General features: G+C 42.5%; 4 protein-coding genes across 9 annotated transcripts in view; 2 read left to right on the top strand and 2 right to left on the bottom strand.

Annotated features, from left to right (window-relative positions):
- Positions 1-2,322, bottom strand: part of LOC103396819 (sodium- and chloride-dependent betaine transporter-like) — a 4,192-nt gene extending 1,870 nt beyond the window's left edge. Inside the window, exons 1-6 of the mRNA XM_025052548.1 lie at positions 1,761-2,322; positions 1,501-1,635; positions 1,157-1,294; positions 791-875; positions 565-697; positions 334-468 (exon numbers count right to left, since the gene is read on the bottom strand). Coding sequence (XP_024908316.1) covers positions 334-468; positions 565-697; positions 791-875; positions 1,157-1,294; positions 1,501-1,635; positions 1,761-1,926 — 792 coding nt within the window. The 5' untranslated portion in view covers positions 1,927-2,322. The remainder of the gene's footprint in view (positions 1-333; positions 469-564; positions 698-790; positions 876-1,156; positions 1,295-1,500; positions 1,636-1,760) is intronic.
- Positions 2,323-3,068: 746 nt separating this feature from the next.
- LOC103396798 (sodium- and chloride-dependent betaine transporter-like) lies at positions 3,069-8,500 on the top strand. 4 transcript variants are annotated; one of them, XM_008335021.3, is made up of 14 exons: positions 3,069-3,246; positions 3,720-3,854; positions 4,080-4,217; positions 4,373-4,463; positions 5,610-5,742; positions 5,828-5,962; positions 6,138-6,241; positions 6,516-6,640; positions 6,733-6,845; positions 7,179-7,316; positions 7,391-7,493; positions 7,653-7,753; positions 7,847-8,017; positions 8,112-8,500. In XM_008335021.3, exons 1-14 carry the CDS (start codon positions 3,075-3,077, stop codon positions 8,217-8,219), a joined length of 1,767 nt encoding a protein of 588 aa, XP_008333243.1. In that variant the 5' UTR covers positions 3,069-3,074; the 3' UTR covers positions 8,220-8,500. The 4 variants fall into 4 exon arrangements, with proteins under 4 accessions (XP_008333243.1, XP_024908314.1, XP_024908312.1 ...); XM_025052546.1 differs by having other exon boundaries at positions 3,070-3,246; positions 3,630-3,854; XM_025052544.1 differs by having other exon boundaries at positions 3,070-3,246; positions 3,626-3,854.
- LOC103396797 (sodium- and chloride-dependent GABA transporter 3-like) lies at positions 8,144-13,237 on the top strand. Of its 2 annotated transcripts, none has more exons than XM_008335020.2 (14): positions 8,144-8,280; positions 9,634-9,826; positions 9,904-10,038; positions 10,438-10,575; positions 10,667-10,754; positions 10,907-11,039; positions 11,154-11,288; positions 11,423-11,526; positions 11,908-12,032; positions 12,116-12,228; positions 12,311-12,448; positions 12,527-12,629; positions 12,716-12,816; positions 12,913-13,237. In XM_008335020.2, the coding sequence occupies exons 2-14, from the start codon at positions 9,670-9,672 to the stop codon at positions 13,108-13,110; spliced, it is 1,668 nt and encodes a 555-aa protein (XP_008333242.1). In that variant the 5' UTR covers positions 8,144-8,280; positions 9,634-9,669; the 3' UTR covers positions 13,111-13,237. The 2 variants fall into 2 exon arrangements, with proteins under 2 accessions (XP_008333242.1, XP_024908315.1); XM_025052547.1 differs by having other exon boundaries at positions 8,146-8,280; positions 9,637-9,826.
- Positions 13,238-13,667: 430 nt separating this feature from the next.
- On the bottom strand, positions 13,668-17,397 carry pold3 (polymerase (DNA-directed), delta 3, accessory subunit). 2 transcript variants are annotated; one of them, XM_008335019.3, is made up of 13 exons: positions 17,253-17,397; positions 16,823-16,878; positions 16,583-16,682; positions 16,464-16,503; positions 16,263-16,395; positions 15,917-16,175; positions 15,766-15,838; positions 15,528-15,675; positions 15,323-15,426; positions 15,058-15,134; positions 14,947-14,979; positions 14,754-14,835; positions 13,668-13,998 (listed from the first exon to the last, which is right to left on the bottom strand). In XM_008335019.3, the coding sequence occupies exons 1-13, from the start codon at positions 17,307-17,309 to the stop codon at positions 13,790-13,792; spliced, it is 1,371 nt and encodes a 456-aa protein (XP_008333241.1). In that variant the 5' UTR covers positions 17,310-17,397; the 3' UTR covers positions 13,668-13,789. The 2 variants fall into 2 exon arrangements, with proteins under 2 accessions (XP_008333241.1, XP_016897645.1); XM_017042156.2 differs by having other exon boundaries at positions 14,947-14,987; positions 15,066-15,134.
- Between the last annotated feature and the right edge of the window lie 3,028 nt (positions 17,398-20,425).

Here is a 20,425-nt window from a genome sequence, read left to right as displayed (position 1 = left end):
AAAGATTCACTGCAGTTCCCCCTGTCGTAGATAGGACGATTGTTGAGTCTCCTGACATCACAATCACAGCTTCTGCTTCAAATCCCTCCTGAACTTTATTACATAATATATTATATATATTATTAATATATTATATATTATATGTATATTATATTCTTATTAAACAAAGAGGATTTAAAATTACAGATTAATGCATTCCCACCACTGTGGCAAAAATAAAATAAACTGAAATCTAAATTAATTTGCCCTCCAGAACCAACCGTTATCCGCCTAGCAACCACTGCCTTGGTCTAACAATCAGGTACCATGGTAAAATAAAACAAAAGAAAACACCTCAAGATCTGCCAAACGATTTAAATCTGGATACAGGTAAAAAGTGATTCCGTCCCAAGCTCCAGGTAAAGTCAGCCCCCTGATGAGCAGAATCAGGAGCATCAGGTAGGGGAAGGTGGTCGTGACGTACGCTACCTGAAGGGAAGTATGCTGTCTTTAAATCATGTTGTACTTCAATGATAGAATAATAATGGGTGCAGTCTTTCCCCCATAATAACAATTACCACTCACCTTTCCTGAAGACTGCACACCTTTCCAGATAGAGAAGTAACAACAGACCCAGGAGACCAGGAGAGACAAGGTCAGATCCCATCTCACACTGCCCAACTGGTCAATACCTCCAGAGATTCCTAAAACCCTACGCCTGACCAAAGACGTTTGACAAAGAAGGTCAACACAGAGCACTGGCCACACGATAGAAACATTTAATCAATGAAGGAAATGAAATGTGACTTACTCCCAGAACTCTACTGAAGCCGGGGTGCTGCTGTTCAACATCACTGTGACAGACACATTTGTTGAAGGAAGACTGACACAGCTGACTGATGGAAAAAACACACAATAAATGATTTAGTGGAGATGTTTACATTGTTATTGTCTATTGTGTCGAACAAAAGGTCATTTAAAGGCCAGAGTACAAAATGTTTTACTCCTCAAAGATAAGAGAATCACCTATCACCGTTAGTCATCATCAAGTGTCAATGTGCAGGTGGAGGATCGTAAAGTACAGGTTTATGTTATGTTAGGTTTATGGTAAATTCTGTACATACTTCTTCCATAGACATGTTTTTTGTTACAACTTTTTCAGAAAATATATCCACACCTGTATTCCAGCTGTTGTTACAGTTGGACCAGGGCAGTGAAGGAGAGAATGAAAACCCCAGGTAGACCAGAGTCCAGGCTTGGATGATGATGTAGCAGAGGTCAAAACATTTGATCATAAAATATCCATATCCTATTCCTAGATTAAAAATCCAAGATGAAAACACAAATACAAAAATACATTTAGACTTAGGTAATACTGTAGTTACAATGACAGAGTTATTCAGAATGAATATTTAATTGTTTTTCTTAACTTAACTATGACAGAGTTATTCAGAATGAATATTTCACTGTTTTTCTCGTAATTTCGTAACTTAACAGAATAGACACAATATGCCCACTGACCTTGTGCCAGAGGACACAGCTTCCTCCAGCAGGTGACGAATCCTTCCTGGGTGTACTGACCCATCGCAGTCTCCAGCAGGAACAGAGGAATCCCGACCACCACGGCCAACAGACAGTATGGAACCAGAAAAGCTCCTGGACAAAATAAATGTAACACAAATTCTAAAAACGTCACCATAACTTAATCTAATATTTTAACTCCACCTTGATCTCTGGTTGTCATACTGTAGTTCTTCAGTTAAATTATTAATGATACTCACCTCCACCGTTCTTGTAGCAGAGATATGGAAACCTCCACACGTTGCCCAAACCCACCACATTACCTGCGACCACCAGGAGATACTCAGTTTTACTGGACCACTGTCCTCTGTCTTCAACCACTGCATTAGTGTTATTGCCCTCTGTTGATCCTCTAACCTTCCTCATCTTTAGATCGAGTCAAGATGTGAACTGAATTGATGTTTGAATATGAATAAACCACTCCTGCAGTAATGTCTATACAAAACCATCATGACTGGCAGCCAAAAGTATAGTTTGTTCACACTTGAGATCACAGCCTTCAGGGGCTTGTTCTTCTGAGACATTTCCTTAAACCTGATCCTGCCTTTTACACAACTGAGAATAAACATAATTATTAGCATTTTTTATCGATCAACAATTATTTGACATATACACATGGATCAATAGAGATGATGCAAAACACAACATATTTCCTGAGGTTGACATAACAGCTATAAGTCAATCCTGTTTTTCTCTTTTCCTTAGATAATCTTTAAAACACTGACCTAGAGAAGTATAAAATGATAAGACATTACAGATGAGACAGTGATTAAAGCTACATTTAGTCTTATACGGTCATTAAATAAACGTAGAAGAAGACAGCAGGTGTGTGTGAGTATACTGTCTTGTATTTCATGTCAGTGAAGATGTTCAACATTAACCTGACTTCGTAACTCTGTCAAAGGTTTTCGAGCCATGAGACCAAGAACAAAGACAAAGAAGCATGCAAACAAACTGCTCCCACTGTTCAAAAGACACAGCCAGAAAGGCCAAAAGGGTCAAGGCAGGCAGGAAGGAGGGCACCTCACCAAGTCACCACAAGATGTTCACTCACACACACAGTTCATTGAGCTATCAGTATTAGTACTAGGTGTTGGCAAGTACACAGGTGAAAAACCTGGTACTGGTAAATTCAGGCCAAGTTCAAGGTCAACTTTTACTTTGACCTTTGACATCAACATCATGCCCCATAGTGAAGCCAGCTGGGGTCTCAGTGTGCTCAGTGTGTTTGTTTAAAGGTATTTCCAGTATTTCCACTTATGCAGTGTGCTCAGTGTGTTTGTTTAAAGGCTGCTGTCTGTATTTCCAGTATTTCCACTTATCTATACTTATTTGAAGTATTATGTCCCCAGCATTGTTTGTTGAAATGTATGATTCTGCATGGTTGTTCTTTGCCCGAGGTAACTGTGCATAGTTTCTCATTGGATGTTGTCACTAGATGACTGAATCAAATATGAACCACGCCTTCCTTCCTCTTGGTTTAAATCTAACCAGATCCAGGACAGGATTAATATATGTCTAACACATTGATAGACAAAGCAGCAGGGAGAGACAATTATAAGACGATGGTTGAAGACAGGGGACAGTGGTCCAGTAAAACTGAGTATCTCCTGGTGGTCGCAGGTAATGTGGTGGGTTTGGGCAACGTGTGGAGGTTTCCTTATCTCTGCTACAAGAACGGTGGAGGTGAGTCATTTTATTATTTATCTGACATTTGTTCAATGAAGTCTGAAGAATATTACTGAATACATGCCATGAGATGTTTACCACTGTCATGTCTGTCTGTTTCCTTTCCCTGTTGTCTGCTTTGTGGGGTAATCTGTCTGATCACACTCACCTGTTGATAATTAGCTTCACTTGTGTCACCTGGTGCTCCCTGTGTGTATATATACCCCTCTCCCTCACTCTGTCCTTGTTTGATCATCGTTCAGTTCGTTCTGTCAGGCTGTTCGTGAGTTTCCGATTCTGTGTTTCCTCCTGTTCTGTGTTACAAAGAGAATTCCATGCCTGGTAGTTCTTTGTGTTTGGTTAATTTGGACTTTGTTAATAAAACTATCTGCACCAGAAAGAGTCTCTCCAGTACTGCATTTGGGTTCTGCCTGCTTCTTGCCATGTAGTTGCCCACACGTGACAACCACAACCTACATCCTTACATTCAGGAGCTTTTCTGGTTCCATACTGTCTGTTTGCCGTGGTGGTCGGGCTTCCTCTGTTCCTGCTGGAGACTGCGATGGGTCAGTACACCCAGGAAGGATTCGTCACCTGCTGGAAGAAGCTGTGTCCTCTGGCACAAGGTCAGCAAGGACATTAGCTTTATATTTGAAAACAGAAAGATTTGTCATGCTATTTGAATGACTTTCTGGATTTTTAAAAATGTGTTGGTGATTGCATCGTCCAGTTTTGAATGTTTTAAATTTAGTTTTACTTAATAACCTGGAATGATGGGATAAGGTGGCTTTAAATGAATAACTAAAGGAATAAATTAATCCTAATCCTAGATTTGTTTACTTGTATTTTAGGAATAGGATATGGACATGCAGTGATTAAACTGTATGACTTTATCTTTGTCATGATCCAAGTCTGGTCTCTGGTCTATTTGGGTTTTTCATTCTCATCTCAGCTGCCCTGGGCCAATTGCGACAACACCTGGAATACAGGTACATGTAAAACCGTCAAACTGAAATCTGGCAACTATGGACTAGTGAAGTTCTATAAAATGTTTGCCGTTTTTGTCAAAAAGTGCTCTTTTTACCTTTTATAAATATTTCTGTTCTGTTATTGTCACTCCTTTTTTTGTGTTTTTCTGTCACAGTCAACTGCATCAGTCTTCCGTCAACAAACTCCACTGCAAATCTGACTGCAATGTGGAACAGAACAACTTCTGCTTCTACTGAGTTTTGGGAGTGAGTCTAATTTTATTCCTTTATAAGCATAATCTTAGTGTGCTAATGTCTAATCTGAAGCCTTTAATCCCTACTTGACTAAAGTGCATTACTTATTGATATAAAAATGTAAGGCCTCTTGTACTCACATACTTTACATCTTGATGAAAAATAAATAAAATAATTAAAAACATAACACAAATAAAAAGAAAAAATAAATAGTGCAATAAACAGTGCATTTCACAAATAAACTATATAAATAGTGCAGTGACGCAAGTTACTGTCAACCAACACTCGTGGAACCGTCTTCTATGAAACCTTGTGCTGCGTTCGCGTAATGACGAAAGTTCCCATGCCCGGTTTACGAGTAATTGTTCAGACCTTTTTATGTTCATATTTATATGGTTTATGTGTAACAAAGTGGATAATGGGTAAAATACGGTGGATAAGACGTTAATATCAAGTGAAGTCACCGACTACCAAAAATTTGACCGAGTTGTTTTCAGTCAGATTTCTTTACGACTCCACCGATGCCGCTTGAACGCAGCCCTCACTTCAGGCCCTTTAGGTCTTCAAGGTATGAAAGGGAGTGCCCGGAGCGCCTGATTTAAAAACAAAAACTACCCACACCGCGATGCTGACGAAATACGCATTGTATATTATCGGGGCTAGTCGTTTTAATATCGGAATGTCATGATTCCCAAATATCAGGGCACGATAATTATCGCGCAGTTGCGACAAACTGTACATCAAAACGCATCAATAATATACAACTATTCTATCGGCTATCATTAATGTTTTAATTCGCTTTGAGAAGAGAATGTTCACTCAACAGAAGCAGCGCGACCAAGAAAAAAGATGGGAACGAGAATAATAATAATAACCCCCCACCCCCACCCAAGAATACTCTATTGTTTTATAAATAATAAATATTACAAAATAATTTACTTTAGGCCATCAGAGAAGGCCATTCTGGCCTAAATGGTGTACCATTGCTGATATGCAATTCAATACAAATATATATTTTTTGTCTGACTTGTAACTTAACTTCAAGGACGGCAATTTAAATAAATACGTTACTCTAAAAAATCCTCCCTGTACTAATCTGACGAATGTTATCATGCAATGACAATGCATAAATAATCAATCCATAACCTCTCCGCTCAGACGCAGGGTTTTGGGCCTATCTGGAGGTATTGACCAGTTGGGCAGTGTGAGATGGGATCTGAGCTTGTCTCTGTTGGTCTCCTGGGTCTGTTGTTACTTCTGTATCTGGAAAGGTATCAAGTCTTCAGGAAAAGTGAGTGATAAACATAGAAAATTAACACAATTGCATGTAAAACGTTTCACCAACAATGCTGATTTTATTTGTCTTTATCCTTTAGGTAGCGTACGTCACGGCCACCTTCCCCTACCTGATGCTCCTGGTCCTGCTAATCAGAGGACTGACTTTACCTGGAGCTTGGGATGGAATCTCTTTTTACTTGTACCCAGATTTTAATCGTTTGGCTAATTTTGAGGTATATTAGAATGATACGGACTATGAGTGTGTTTTGTTAAACATGCATGTGACACCTGTTCTGTTTTATACCCAGAGCAAAATTATAAAAGCAAAGTGTATAAAAGATCTTTTACAAGAGTGCATTTGTTTGTTTTGTTTTTAATTATTAATTTCATATTTTTATGACATGGCAGGTCTGGATAGAAGCAGGATCTCAAATCATCTTCTCCAACAGTTTGGCCTCAGGAACCTTACTGGTTTTAGGCAGTTTTAACAAGCACAGAAACAACTGTTACAGGTTAGTAACGAGGAGGGGTTTTCATCTGTTAAATAGTAAATCATACACAAATAAATTAAACATTCATCTTCGTCAAATATTTCACAGTGTTGAGTTACAGAAGCAGCAGGAAATTTAGTTGTCACAGAAGAAAGTGACCAATGTTGCCTTTAAATCTTAAATAGATCCTGTAAGGGTTATCTCAGCTAATGTTGGCCATCAGTGGGTGAGAAAATCCTCATGTCACACATGTTCTATTCATTCAATGTATAAATGATCATAATATCCTCCACAGAGACTGCTTCTGGCTGTGTCTGTTGAACAGTGGGACCAGTTTCTTTGCAGGTTTTGTCGTTTTCTCTGTTCTTGGATTCATGGCTCACAAGCAGGGAGTCACTGTTGACAATGTAGCTGACTCAGGTAAAAGTCAATATTTGAAAGGAAGATGACAAGCAGTTTTATCTTGTTAAAAAACTAATGATACTAATCAAACACCGTGCTGTGACTCCCAGGTCCAGGCTTGGCCTTCATTGTTTATCCTGAGGCCACAGCTATGATGCCTTTGCCTCAGTTCTGGAGCGTCTGCTTCTTCCTGATGCTCTTCTTCCTCAGTATTGACACGCATGTAAATCTTTCTGCAGTAAAAATCCAATCCAGTGTGTGTGGATGAGACAACCCAAGTTTGTAATGCACGAGCACATGTGGGCCACACTGCTTGGTCAGATAGTTACACCCTCTTTGGGCGCTAGTTGTTTTCCATTCTGTCAGATAGAGGGGAAAAAAAACAACCATTCACACTAGTATTTACACTAACATTCACATCTATGGTCATTACTGGCCCCAACGTTAAATTATTTTTTTTAATTTTACAAGACTTTTTGGGGTGTATTTGGTTTCTGAAAACTAGTTGATTCTGCAATCTGAACTCTATTTTTTTTTTTCTTTAACTGGTTTCCAGTTTGTGACAGTCAAGTGCTTCATAGCCTCAGTCACAGACGTGTTTCCTGAACACTTGCGCGGTCCAAAGAGGTCTGAGCTCTTTGTTCTGGTCGTCTGTTCGCTCTTCTTCCTCTTACACCTGCTGCTGGTCACTGAGGTGAGCAAAAACAGGTTTTCATGAAACAATTCTCCTTTGTACACAACTTTAAAAACCTTTTTTTTCTGTTGTAGGGAGGACTCTACATCTTTCAGCTGGTGGATTATTACGGCTGTACCAGGGTCTGTCACTACTTCATGGTTTTATCAGAGTCTCTGGCTCTGGCCTGGTGCTTTGGTGAGAAAATACACAACTATACATATGTTTATATATATATATTTATATATACTGTATAAATAGCCACTGCTGTGTACCTCAAACACAGCATAATCATAATCTGACTTGACTGGTTACAGGGCTTGAAAACAACACCAGAACTTCACATTTTTGTTTCAGGTTGTGATCGAATTGTTAACATCATTGAAGACATGACGGGACACAGACCCTCCATCTTCTTCAGCGTGTGCTGGAAATACATTATATCTATGTTGGCGCTGGTGAGCTTGGTTTGTCATACTGTGCTGCTTCATTTAGTAAAAACAAACAGCTGCATTTAAAGTTTTTTTTTTTTTTTATTTGACTCCTGACAGACTTCCTTGATCCTCTACCTGGTGGACTACACACAACTGAAGTTTAACAAGTGGTACGTCTACCCTGACTGGGCCCATACTGTGGGGTTGATGATGACCCTCTCCTCTGTTCTCATGGTTCCACTGTGGGCTGTTGGACAGATGTGCGTGACACCAGGAACCTTGGTCCAGGTCAGTGTGTAGACGAGTCTCTGATTCAACTCTGTGTATAGTGTTATTCAAGTGAAGGTGTTGTCATAACCTCCATCTTTGGTTTTCCCTTCAGCGTTGGAAGACCCTTTGTCGTCCTGCTAAAGAACCGGTCAGGTCCAGCAATGAACAGGAGGGGGCGACGGATGTGGGTCTGATGACAACAACAACAGTGACCACATGAACTCAGATGTTTCATTGGTTATACACTTTGAACGGACACTTTTGAACGGACAATGACTTGTGTAAGAGCTGCATGTATCATCTGTCACCACTACTTCTCAGTTTTAAAATGTTCTTTGTTCAGTTTCTATCCCATCAAACAAGTGCAGTTTGTGGAGTTCCTAATTTATGTGCAGTAGAACAGGTCCTGTCAGAGTGAAGCAGCTAAACTCTGAGTCAGAGTCTTAAATCATACCGTAGGATTTTAATTCAAATAAAGGATTTTGTCTTATTGTTAAAAAATGACTTTCACTTTGCTTAACAATCTGAGGTGGGGTCATGTGCCCCCCATGTTGTGACTGATGTCTGGAGTTGGTGTCTCAGGCCTCCAACAGGTGGTGGATGATGACTGACGTGGCTGACTCTGCTGCTGATGGCCTCCAGACTGCAGTCTTAAAGTCCAGCAATCTGAGAATCACTGTCTGATGGTGGTTGATCCCCCCCACACCCCCCCCCCAAAGAACGAGATTCATGTTAATGGAGTTAACAAGTAAAGAGCCTGTGCAGAAAAAGCAATCTATATATAGTAGGTGGCACTGTTCTGTAACCATGGAAACACTACCATGTATAAAGCCCAGACTACAGAACTGGTCTTTGGTGGATTCCAACCAAACCCCGTCAAACTGCTGGATTCTTCTCTCATACTGTTAGTTGATTAATGTCGATGCTCAGGCTGTGTGGTATTTTTTGCAGTTCAAGGAAAAGAAAGTGAACTATTTGTCATTGTGACACAGCGCACCCATCACCAAAGTGAACAGAGGGCAGCTTTAAGTCCCCAAGGAGCAGCAGAGTAGTTCAGTGGTAACTTGGCAGCCGGTGGACTTGAACCAGGAACTTTCCAAACCCAGTCTGCCACCTTAACCACAAAGCCTCCACAGTTTGAGGAATAACCTGTTCAACAACTTTGTTTCGATTTGTTCCTAATGTTAAAATTTTGGCTTATCTACTTTCAACGTGAAACATTTTTCTAAAAAGTCAACACAGAGGCTCAGTCCAGACTTTGGGAAGGGACAGCTGAGCTGAGGCTGACCTCAGTACAAGCTGTGGAGACACTGAGAGAAAACCCAATTTGCACGATGAAAAGATGTCTACAGGAAGTTTTAGAAGGAAGAGTGGAAGAGTTTTCTTTTTGTGTTTTTAAAGGGACGGAAGTTCATGTGTGCTCATGTAGATCATGTGGCTCTTTGCAGTAACACTGCAGCCCATGATATACATGAACATATTTTCTGTCTTGGCGCAGACAAGTAGTTAGACTAGAGACAAGTCCTGATTGGTCGCCTGTGTTTCTTCATTAGTAACAATGCAAAGCATCAAGGTATTTGTCAGGTACAACAGGTGTATCGAGTCAGAGCTCAGGCACATTGTCTTCCACTCAGCAGAGGACGTGAGCTCCCTCAGTGACACGACACAAGATGAACAGGGAAATCAGGAAAAAAGAAAACCAAAAACGAGGTGGAGACAGAGGACAGTGGTCCAGTAAAACTGAGTATCTCCTGGTGGTCGCAGGGAATGTGGTCGGTCTGGGGAACGTGTGGAGGTTTCCTTATCTCTGCTACAAGAACGGTGGAGGTGAAGGAATTACACCTGAATTTTCTGTTCTTCAACCACAGCTCTGTGTCCCTGACAACACATCTCTCTGTGTCCAGGAGCGTTTCTGGTTCCATACTGTCTGTTTGCCGTGGTGGTCGGGATTCCTCTGTTCCTGCTGGAGACTGCGATGGGTCAGTACACCCAGGAAGGATTCATCACCTCCTGGAGGAAGCTGTGTCCTCTGGCACAAGGTCAGTGGAAAGTGTTTATGCTAGTCCACCAAGCCTTAAAGTGATATTTAAGATATAGTTGCAATTTTCCCGTTCACACAGTGTCGAAAAAAAAAACATCTTAGCCTGTAAAAAATGAAATCCTTTAATTTGGTTTTATTTTAGCCTACAGGCTATGCTTGAATTTTAGGGTTATTTTCAACAGTTCAACACTTTGGTAACTGAATAAATGTACTGTATCTTTGGGTCATGAAGTAAAAAATAAAACAAAAAAAACCCACTGAATTCAGAGCTCTTCTTAACTCAAGCTTCTCTGCCAGGATGCTGACGAACAACGCCATGAAAGCAACTTTATTTTTGGATTTAAATGCCACCAGACTGGAGATTCAATGAAAATAAAATGTTCCTTCTTTATTTTAGGAATTGGATATGGATACTTCATGATGAAGGTTTTTGACTTCAGCTATGTCCTAGTCCAGGTGTGGGCGCTCTTCTACCTGGTCTGCTCCTTCCAGTCGGAGCTTCCGTGGGCCAACTGTGGCAACACCTGGAACACAGGTGGAGTCAGGAGATATAGATTTCAGTGCCAGGTGTTCGACGGTGTTGACAGTGAACGATGTCACGCTTTAACTCTTTGTCCCTGATACAGAGAACTGTGTCGGTCTGGAGCCCTACAATTCCACCAATCTGACCGTGAGTCTGAACAACACCAGCTCTGCTGCAACTGAATTCTGGGAGTGAGTCTCAGTGTTAAATCACCTCATCGTCGTCTTCTTCTGTGGCACCACAGCCCAGATCTCCTCCTCCTCCATCAGTTGCTCCGATGTTCTCCAGATAAAAGTCTGAACATGTTCATCAAATGTTTCTTGTCTTTGTCACCTTTGACCAGACGACGGGCTCTGGGCATGTCTGCAGGTATCGAAGAGCTCGGCAGCGTTCGATGGGAGCTGGCTCTCTGTCTTCTGGTCAGCTGGGTCTGCTGCTACTTCAGCATTTGGAAAGGCGTCCGATCATCTGGCAAGGTCAAGATAGCCTCCAGAACCGGTTCCTGTTACTGTTGTGTTTCACCAACCAGATCATTCGGTGGACGCAGGGCTTTAAATACCGCACTATTTCAAATCCCTGTCTTTGTGTAGGTAGCCTACTTCACGGCCACGTTCCCATACGTGATGCTGTTGATCCTCCTCATCAGAGGCCTGACTCTACCAGGAGCGTGGGACGGAGTCGCCTACTACCTGTATCCAGAGGTGGAGAAGCTGGCCAACCTTGAGGTCAGTAGTTAGACACAGACACATGATTTATTTTACTATCAGTAGAAATCTACAGACGGGGTTCATGAGCGACGACTACAACAAAAACCCTGCAGATGAACAGGTGTTTGAACATCTGGTCTCTGATGTTACAGGTCTGGATAGAAGCAGGATCTCAAATATTTTTCTCCTACAGCCTGACCATAGGAACGCTGAACGTCCTGGGCAGCTACTGTGAATACAACAACAACTGTTACAAGTGAGTGAAAGAGCTCCGACGGTTCAAAAAACCTTTCACTAATTTAATCCAATTTGTTGAATTTGAAATGAACTGAAACTGAAAAACGGAGCCACTTGATCCTGAGCCAAAAATAAAAGATTTGAAATGTGTAATGAAAGATGGTAGGACTTTGACAACATACCTGATCAGATAATAACAGGTCACACACCCATGGACAGAAATGTGCCTCAAGGAACTGTGTCAGAATGTTCTGGAATGTTGCTTGAAGCCAGTGCGGTTGTGTGACCTGTGGCCATGAAACCACGGTAAACGCAGCAGTGACGGAATTTTCATAAGAAAATTCCTTTTCATATGAAAGTGAAAACCAACAGAATCTCTGTGTCTGTCTTTGTCCTCCAGAGACTGTTTCTGGCTGTGTCTGTTGAACAGCGGGACCAGTTTTATTGCCGGGTTCGTGGTCTTCTCTGTTCTTGGATTCATGGCTCAGAAACAGGGCGTGAGCGTAGACAGTGTGGCGGAGTCAGGTACTACAACCAAGGCTAAACATTTACAGGAGTTAAATTTGAGAACGTCACTGGTTCTGTGTTTGTTCAACCACACTGGACAGGTCCGGGGTTGGCCTTCATTGCTTACCCTCAGGCGACAGCCATGATGCCGGTCCCGCAGCTCTGGACCGTCTGCTTCTTCCTCATGCTCATTCTTTTGACTGTTGACACACATGTGAGAGGATGCTGCTCCATCAAACACAATGAAATAAAGCCTGGAATGATTACTGTGAAACTCACTCTATTGCTACTTCCAGTTCGTGACAGTGGAGAGTGTCATCACCTCCGTGAGCGACCTGTTTCCACGGCTGTTCCACGCAGCGGGACGACACGAGATCTTCGTCCTTGTGATCTGCACATCGTTCTTTTTCCTTCATCTCACCCTCGTCACTGAGGTGAAGAACAGAAAGTCAAAGAAACGTAGGGACACTTTCACTCCCTCAGATTTCATCTTTATTTTGCTGTCGTTGCAGGGAGGAATCTACGTGTTCCAGCTGATTGATTATTACGGCTGTACCAGGGCATGTCAGGATTTCATGGCTGTGTGCCAGTGTGTAGCTATGGCCTGGATTTTTGGTGTGTAGAAACAAAAACCGTCAAACTTCTGGAGAATGTGTTTATGTTACATAACAGCTAACGGCGCACTTTGGAACGTCCACCAGGTGGCGACCGCTTCTCCAACATTATTAAGGACATGACCGGACAGATGCCGTGTGCTTTCTTTAAAGTTTGCTGGAAATACATCATCCCTCTGCTGTCTCTGGTAAGACCTAGCACTGGAAACATTTCTCCACCTGACTGCAATACAAAGACGGTACAAATAAACAGATGCCGTCGTCTGTTGTCTTCTTCTTGACAGATTTCCTTTGTTTTGTACCTGGTCGATTATCAACACCTAAAGATCAACGACTCGTACGTCTATCCTGACTGGGCCAATGCACTGGGGTGGACCATGACTCTGTCCTCTGTCCTCATGGTGCCACTGTGGGCAGCAGGACAGATGTTTGTGACTCCAGGAACTTTTGTACAGGTGAGAAATATAACAAGGAGGAGATGATTTAAACAGTTCAGGGGATGTTGAAGGCGACCCAGCACAGATCCTTGAGGAACTCCACAGTCATCGACTATCAAGGTACAAATCTAGACCCAGGAAGTGGTCTAGGACACTAACTTGTTTCCTGTTTTAGACTACCCTCTATCGTCCTGCGGAAGCTCCAGCCTGTCGGTCCAAAAATGAAAAAATGAAAGAGAGCGAGGAGGTGACAGTGGAACTGAGGACACTGGATGTGACCAATCAGGATCACCTGTAGACCACGGTGTGGTGACTACACACTGAAGTTCCCACTGTATTTTTACCTTTTATTGCATGTGGAAGTAGTGTTTATTAACATAACTTTATGTTTGAAGTACAAAATAAATGGAGAAAAGATGTAAATGTTTGAAGTACAAAATAAATGGAGAAAATCAAGATGTAATGATGATTTATATGAATTCTGGGGCTAAAGGACCACTGACAGCTGGTCCAGACCTTCAATGACCTTCACCTGGACAGGTCATGTGTCTACGGCAGCCCTCGGGGACCAAACGGTTCTGATCAGTGACAGACAGCAGACATTCATTCTCCAGACACTTTTATTACATATTCACATTTTCGGTTGCTAAAAACAAGTTTCAAAATAGAAAAAAAAAACAGTTCCAGGTGTAACAGGTAAGAAACAGTCCAACACCATCTTCTCTTATTTCTTCTGGAAGAATCCCATAATGGACGCCTGCTTAGTTCCTTTGTTTGTGTTTGCAGAAGTCTTCTTCTGGCTTTTCTTCTCCTCCTCCTTGTTGTTACCGGCCGCGTGGAGTTTTGCCGTGGAACATTTGGTCGGAGCTTGTTTGACGGGAGCCTCGTCTTCCGCCTCAGAGTACGACTCACTCTCGTAGACTTTCTCCGTCACTGGAAACACAGGAACCACAGTCGGTGAAATATTCTTGGGATTCCACGTCTATGTAGAGCAGTGGTTCCCAACCACTGGGTCGTGGCACACACCAGGTGTACAGTGGAAAAACTTATCTTTTTTAAATTTAAACTTACATAGATTTCTGTCTGTTAAAACCAAACTAACAAATGGTAAAAAAAACTGCTTTAGAAAATTGTAGAAAAACATTTACCAAATCTGATCCCACTTCTATCTAACCCTTGTATTTTATTTTATTTTGTAGTGGCAGAAGTTTCATTTTACTCTTCGTGGTTAGATCAGCTGTCTGGTAAAATCCGGGATGTGGTTGACAAAGTAGAGGGCGTGGCACTGTTAGGGTGCGGGCGAGGCGGGCGTTGGCAGAAGCTACATCATTTTTCATTTGAATGTTTTTGTTTGTGCCACAGATCTTTTCACGCAGAGACAGTTTTTGAACCCACAGCTTTCGGGCAGTTATGGTAAACAACATGTCAATAATAAAGGTTTGTTACTACATCAACCCCTGCAGCTAACAGTAGTATTTACAAATTACTGCATGGCAACCACACCTGTCAACATCATTAAATGTGACCTTTATGTTTATCACCAGCATGAACACAGAGTTGTCAGTCCTTCTCTTTCTCATCTACATATTTATATCTTAATACTTCAGTGATTACGTTTCTTCCTGTGCACTCAGCTCCTGATTTTAGACGACAAATCTCAACATTTAAAGGATAAGTTTCCCGCTCACCGATGCAGCCTTCATCATCCACAAAAGTCTTGGGTTTCAGGACTCGCCTCCGCTTCCTGATCTTAGTTCCACCAGGAACTGACTGTTGGGACAAAATACAGAGTCAGCCAATTAAAAAAAAAAGTACTTACAGTAAAAATAAATTAAAAAGAATTAATAATAATAATAATGAAAAATTAGGTTAAACACCTACATGTGAATGTGAAACAGATTCAAACTCTTTCTGAGGTGGAGTTGGAGGTGAAGGTGAATTCTGTGGTGGACTTGGAGGTGGAGGTGGAGGTGAAGGTTCTGGTTCTTTCTGTGGTGGACTTGGAGGTGGAGGTGAAGGTTCTGGTTCCGGTTCCTTTGTCTGCATTGGCTGTGGAGAATCTGGAATAACTGCACAAATGAACAGAAAATGTGCATCAATCAGTTGATTTGTACTGGGAATGCCATCCTGGAAGTTCCCAACAGTGTGTCTAAATAACAACATGTGACTACTGTGTGGTAAATGTGAACTTAAAAGTGTTAAAAATCTCAACAAAATATTAATTAAGTCACAAATGCAATGATGAAGAACTTCTCACTGTCTTCATCGCTGCTGTCTGGTTCTGGTTTCTTTATCCTTCGTCTCTTTTTCTTGTCCATTTTTTCCTCCTCACTGTCGGAGTCTACAGTTCTCTTGGTTTTGCTTGAAAACAAAAATGAAGGATTCGACTGTTAATGAAAGGTTTTCACAGCTGCAGCATTGACAGGTTTGTTTTGTTTTTGTGATGACTGCATCATAAAAACCTCCTGGACTCTTTCTTGCTGCCTTTAGTCGACTCTTCTGCTGCAGCTTCTGGTTTCTTCTCCGGCGGTGAACTCTGATGCTGCTGCTGCTCTAATCTGCTCGATGACTGAAGACTTTCATCTGCTTTATCACTTTTGTTTGGTTTCTCTGACGTTGAACAAAAAAAAAATCCAAGATGAATTTTACCAACAGAAAAAAAAAACTGATGCTACGTGAAGGAAGTGAAATGTTTCTCACTGGTCTTTTGATTCCCAAAGAAGTTCAGTGCTGGACTGACTTTAGCAGCTGCCTTGCTTTTAGGAGGCTCAACCTGAAAACATATACAAAAATACATAATTCACTTCTATCTCTGGGCTAAAGGAACAAAGAGCAGCTGGTGAAACCGTACCTCAGGTTTAACCACTTCCTTCTGCTCCAGTTTAACCTCAGTGACACTGTCCTGGTGTTTGGGAGCTGCTTTATTTGAAAACATTCCCATGATGCCTTTTTGCGATTTGGTGGACGGTTTAGATGGATGACTTGCTTCTCCATTCACAGAGGGCACTTTCACCACAGGCTCTGGTGTGGGAGCAGGCTGACGTTCTCTGGCCTGTTGAAGCTCCACAGACGACAGAGGAACCGCACTGGTGCAGCGGATTGCACTGTATCTGCAGAAGAAGAGAAAGGTACACTTTTATGTGCGTAGAACGAGGTAGAAACATTAGGAGACAACGAGCAGAATCCACAGGCAGTACTTGGCACAGCTCTGAAGGTGGTCTCTAACTGCATCATAGTCCACACTGTAGAGGGGGCTGCTGTCTCTGAGTAAGGCCTTCTGGACACTGTAGACGTGCACGCTGACAATCAAGCTCATCCTGGCTTTACAATCTGAGAAGTAACAGGAAGTCAGCTGAGCTCACACTTCCTACATGGACAGACAGAGGGACTCTTCATACCTTCCAGTTGGTCTTCTCTAACTACTGACACCAGGTGGCTCTGGGGAACAAACGCAGCGTCAAAACTCAGGCAGCAAACACCGGATTCTTATGTGCAAACGCTGAAGAATCAAACTCACCGTCTGGCCTTTGTCCACGAACTTCCCTGACACGAGGTAGGTGGCGTGGAGCTGGGCAGAACTCTCCTTTCTCTTGTGGTCCAGGTAGTGGTACAGCATTCTGAAGATGAGGGCAGCAGACGTAGTATTACACAGAAAACACAATCAAAGAAAAAAAAACCTTATTATTTAGTAAGTTATGTTGCTTATTTCGTTTCCCTTTTTTAACGAGAGCCCATAAAGAGTTGGACAAACACTCACTGTTTGGCTGTGTTCACATGAACTCCGAGTGTCAGACTCAGCCATTTGTAAGTGACCTAATAAAAACAGAACAATACTGTTAATGTCTGACTTCAGTTAAAAAATAATACATGAATTAACTGTCTACACAAATAGTTTCTGCCTACTTTTCCGACAAAACATTTTGGCTTAAAACACCATTAAATCACAATGTGTTGGTTATAACACAGTCAACACTACGACGATCATTCCGAGGCCAAAACGAATGCAATCTTTTCGTCAAGGCCAGGAACATTTACAAGAACAGAAACATATTGTTACATATATTATTGTGTATTTGTTGTAGTGAAAGGATAGTCCGTGTTATCAACGTAATTTAGCAGCTAACGTATCGGAGGAGCCTCGGTTTCAACGATCTAAATCTCCCATCATTGTGAAAGCGTTTCCTCACTATTTTATCGTGGTCGTTCACATATTCGTCAATATTGTCCAAATAAAGCTCGTCCATTTCGTCTGTGTCCGTTTGTGAGATTCAACTACGCGGGAATGGGGTTTATTTACTTCCGGCAAAATGTCACGTTTCATTTCATTTCCTGTTTCCTATGAGACTAAGAAAATGAGGCCCGACCCCTATCGGCTGGGATGTGGTACAACTGGTGATGAATGAATATGAGTACGTTATTATGAATCCATATTTTTTGTGTTTCTGTCCTGTAGATACTCCTTAATTCTGATTGGTCTGTCTGTAGTTAATTAAGATAATGGGATTTCATTCTCTTAAGTATTTTTGTTATTGTTTTAAAAAGGAAAGATCTTTTCATGTGAATATGACATTTTATGGCTCGACCAACTATTACTAACTAATGCCACAGAGTTAACTTCAAACTCTGTTGTGACAGTTAATTATCATGGACATCGGTAACAGAGAGACGAGTGGACAGGACGTTCTGTGAGCTGTCAGCTGAACAGCCTAATTTATTTGATCATTTCTGCAACAATCTGTGCCGACGTTGTTTGTCTCAGTGATGTCTTTACCTCACGTCGAACAGTTCACACACACAGAAATTTGAGAAATGTCTTTTTTTGTTCCTGTGATTCTAAAACACCTGTTTCTTTTCAGAGATGATGAAGGGAAACGTTAGGCGACATTTCCAAAGACAGATTACAGAACAAAATCACAAACAAAGTTTTTTATGTGAATGCTTGAATTACTCACAATCAGATAGCGTTAGATGTTTGATGTGAGGTTGGTTCAAAGCCCCGGTGATGGATTTCTGTTATCAGCAACAACCTCATGCCTGTGGGCAATTGCAAAGTCTAAAAAGGATAAATATTCTTTTTATTGATGCAGAAACTTTCTGCGTCCTCTGCTGCTCTCTGGCCTCTGATATCACACTCGGTCTGCTGCGGAGCATCGGACCAGGAGAACGAGAGAGAGAGAGAGAGAGCTCTGGTCTTTGAGAAATGCATAAGCAATGTATTCAATATCTCTCCGTCTGCCTGCAGATGCATTTCAGGGCCTAAGCTCAGTGACAGGCCTCAGGATTACCCCGATGAAAAATTCAGATTGCTTTTAAAGATTTGAAACCTCCAAACACCAGCTGCTCTGTGACACAGACCTGTGAATGTGTGTGAATGTGTGTGTTATCTTTTTAAACCCGTCGCTGCCCACCCCCTCAGCCGTGCCAGGCTGGTCATCCCAGCTCTGATGGAGCAGGCCTGTGTGAAATAACATGTCGGGATCAGACCCACACGGGCTGTGGTCCGGCCCGGACTCTGTGATTGGACTGAAGCTCCTGTGGGCAGTTCTGGTGGGTGGCCCTGAGGCAGGACCCAGAAGACAGAGGGTTAGTGTGAGAGACAGAGAAAGAGGGGGAGGGAGGGGGGGGGTGGCAGTGCAGCTCCACTAGGGGTCGCTAACAGCAGATCCTGCTCCTGTTCATCCCAGTTCTGAAGTGGACCACGTTGTGACCACATTAATAAATGTGAGTGAAGTGAGTCAGTTCTGGCTGCAGCAGCGACCCGTGCCCGGCCCCCACCCTCCTGTTCCACCTCTAATCCAATGAAATGTTGATGTGGTTTAAATAATGCCGGCGCTGCAGGTTTGGATCGCAGACGGCGTGAAGGTCAATCATTCCACGGGAAAAAGAAAATCTGTTTTCTGGCCAATTAGATCCTGTGACCTTTTGACCTTTGGCCTGATTGTCCACCTGTTCTGCTGCTTCCAGTCTGATGAATAATCCACCGGTGAATGTGCAGCTATTGTGCCATGAAGTCACTGTTACTTCAACATCCAAATGAAGACTCAGCCTGGACCCCCCCCTCCATCCTTTACCCCCACCAGGAGGCGCCTCTCTCCGCCCTCAGCCCTGTGTGGCTGACATTGATAAGACCAGGCTAATGTCTCCTCACTCTGGAGCTGCACGGGGAATGATAAACACAGGCCGAGCCGCGGACCACTCCATCAGGACCACAGGAGCTGGAAGCTCGCCGCCGCGGCTATTGTTGGTCCACAATGGAGGTGAGCGCCGAGACGGCTGAACTCCTGCCCAGGTGCTTAAAACAAAAGAGCGGGCGCTGAGAGGCGAACGCAGCGACTTAGCGGGAACAACGGCCGTGTCATAAATGAAATGTCAGGATTTCAAACACAGGCTGCCGGGTCCAGACTGTCAGAGAGTCCTGGGGGAGACGTGATGACAAGTCCGTTGTCAACAGCAAGAAATAAATACAAAAAAAACTCAGTTTGAATCCCAGTTAGAAAACAACACAATGACATCCCTCTGGTCAGGAAACTCTTCTCCACACAGATCATCGACTCAAGATCTCAGGATTTTATAAAAACTTCCTGGCAGAAGCTTTTAATTTGACACAGATTCTAATGGTTGAAGATGAAGTTTTAAATCCCTGAAGAGAACGGCTCTTCACCTGATGATGGACCTGCGCTCCATCCACTTCTACAGTTTGGACCAATCACTGTCAGGACGGAGGTTTAACAGACATATCATAGATCATTTATATTAAATATGTTTCTATCAAATGTTGAGAAACCTTTTTTCGTTGGTCAGATTCCAGATCATTCTGAGATGAGGGTTAGTTTGGATTCTTCACACTTTGAATCCTACTCCTGAAATACTGCAGCTGTAACCGTGGTAACGTGAGCAGAAAAACTTTAAAAAAATAATCAATTTTATGTAAATGCTGCTTCAGATATAACTTGATATTACAAGCGTGAACACAAGACGCTCATTTGAATATTCATTTTCTGAGTGGATTATCAGACTCAGTTGACCCTGACCAAATCACGCCTGTATCTTTGAAATTCACCACGGCACTTCCTGTTTTAATAGATGCTAATGTGAGACTTAATGTACAGCTCCGCCCCCGGCACTGTGACATGTGACCGCACCCATTTGGACCCTGCTCCGTGTCATTGAGTTCAGCGATGATAAAACTCCACCTTCATCCTTCTCAGCAGTTTCCTCCACCAACGTCCACCACACCTTCAGAGACTCTGACATTCTCTGGATGACGCAGCTGCGGCCACAGATCAGATCAACGTGAACATTCCACCCAGGCCGCCCGAGGCGGCCGCCGGCCCCATCCACGGCAAAGGAAACAAGAAAA

The sequence above is a fragment of the Cynoglossus semilaevis genome, chromosome 20 (assembly GCF_000523025.1).
Source record: "Cynoglossus semilaevis isolate Cse_v1.0 chromosome 20, Cse_v1.0, whole genome shotgun sequence".
Lineage (NCBI taxonomy): Eukaryota > Metazoa > Chordata > Actinopteri > Pleuronectiformes > Cynoglossidae > Cynoglossus > Cynoglossus semilaevis.
This window is presented reverse-complemented; position numbering and strand designations above follow the sequence as displayed.

Coding starts and splice junctions, on each gene's coding strand:
- LOC103396798 (XM_008335021.3), top strand. CDS start 3,075: ATGTCTAACACATTGATAGACAAAGCAGCAGGGAGAGACAATTATAAG. Junction 4,218..4,372: donor CGACAACACCTGGAATACAG/GTACATGTAAAA, acceptor TTTCTGTCACAG/TCAACTGCATCAGTCTTCCG. Junction 6,846..7,178: donor TCCTCAGTATTGACACGCAT/GTAAATCTTTCT, acceptor ACTGGTTTCCAG/TTTGTGACAGTCAAGTGCTT.
- LOC103396797 (XM_008335020.2), top strand. CDS start 9,670: ATGAACAGGGAAATCAGGAAAAAAGAAAACCAAAAACGAGGTGGAGAC. Junction 10,576..10,666: donor TGGCAACACCTGGAACACAG/GTGGAGTCAGGA, acceptor TCCCTGATACAG/AGAACTGTGTCGGTCTGGAG. Junction 12,630..12,715: donor AGCTATGGCCTGGATTTTTG/GTGTGTAGAAAC, acceptor AACGTCCACCAG/GTGGCGACCGCTTCTCCAAC.
- pold3 (XM_008335019.3), bottom strand. CDS start 17,309: ATGGACGAGCTTTATTTGGACAATATTGACGAATATGTGAACGACCAC. Junction 15,676..15,765: donor CTTTGGGAATCAAAAGACCA/GTGAGAAACATT, acceptor GTTCAACGTCAG/AGAAACCAAACAAAAGTGAT. Junction 15,135..15,322: donor AGACAGCAGCGATGAAGACA/GTGAGAAGTTCT, acceptor TCATTTGTGCAG/TTATTCCAGATTCTCCACAG.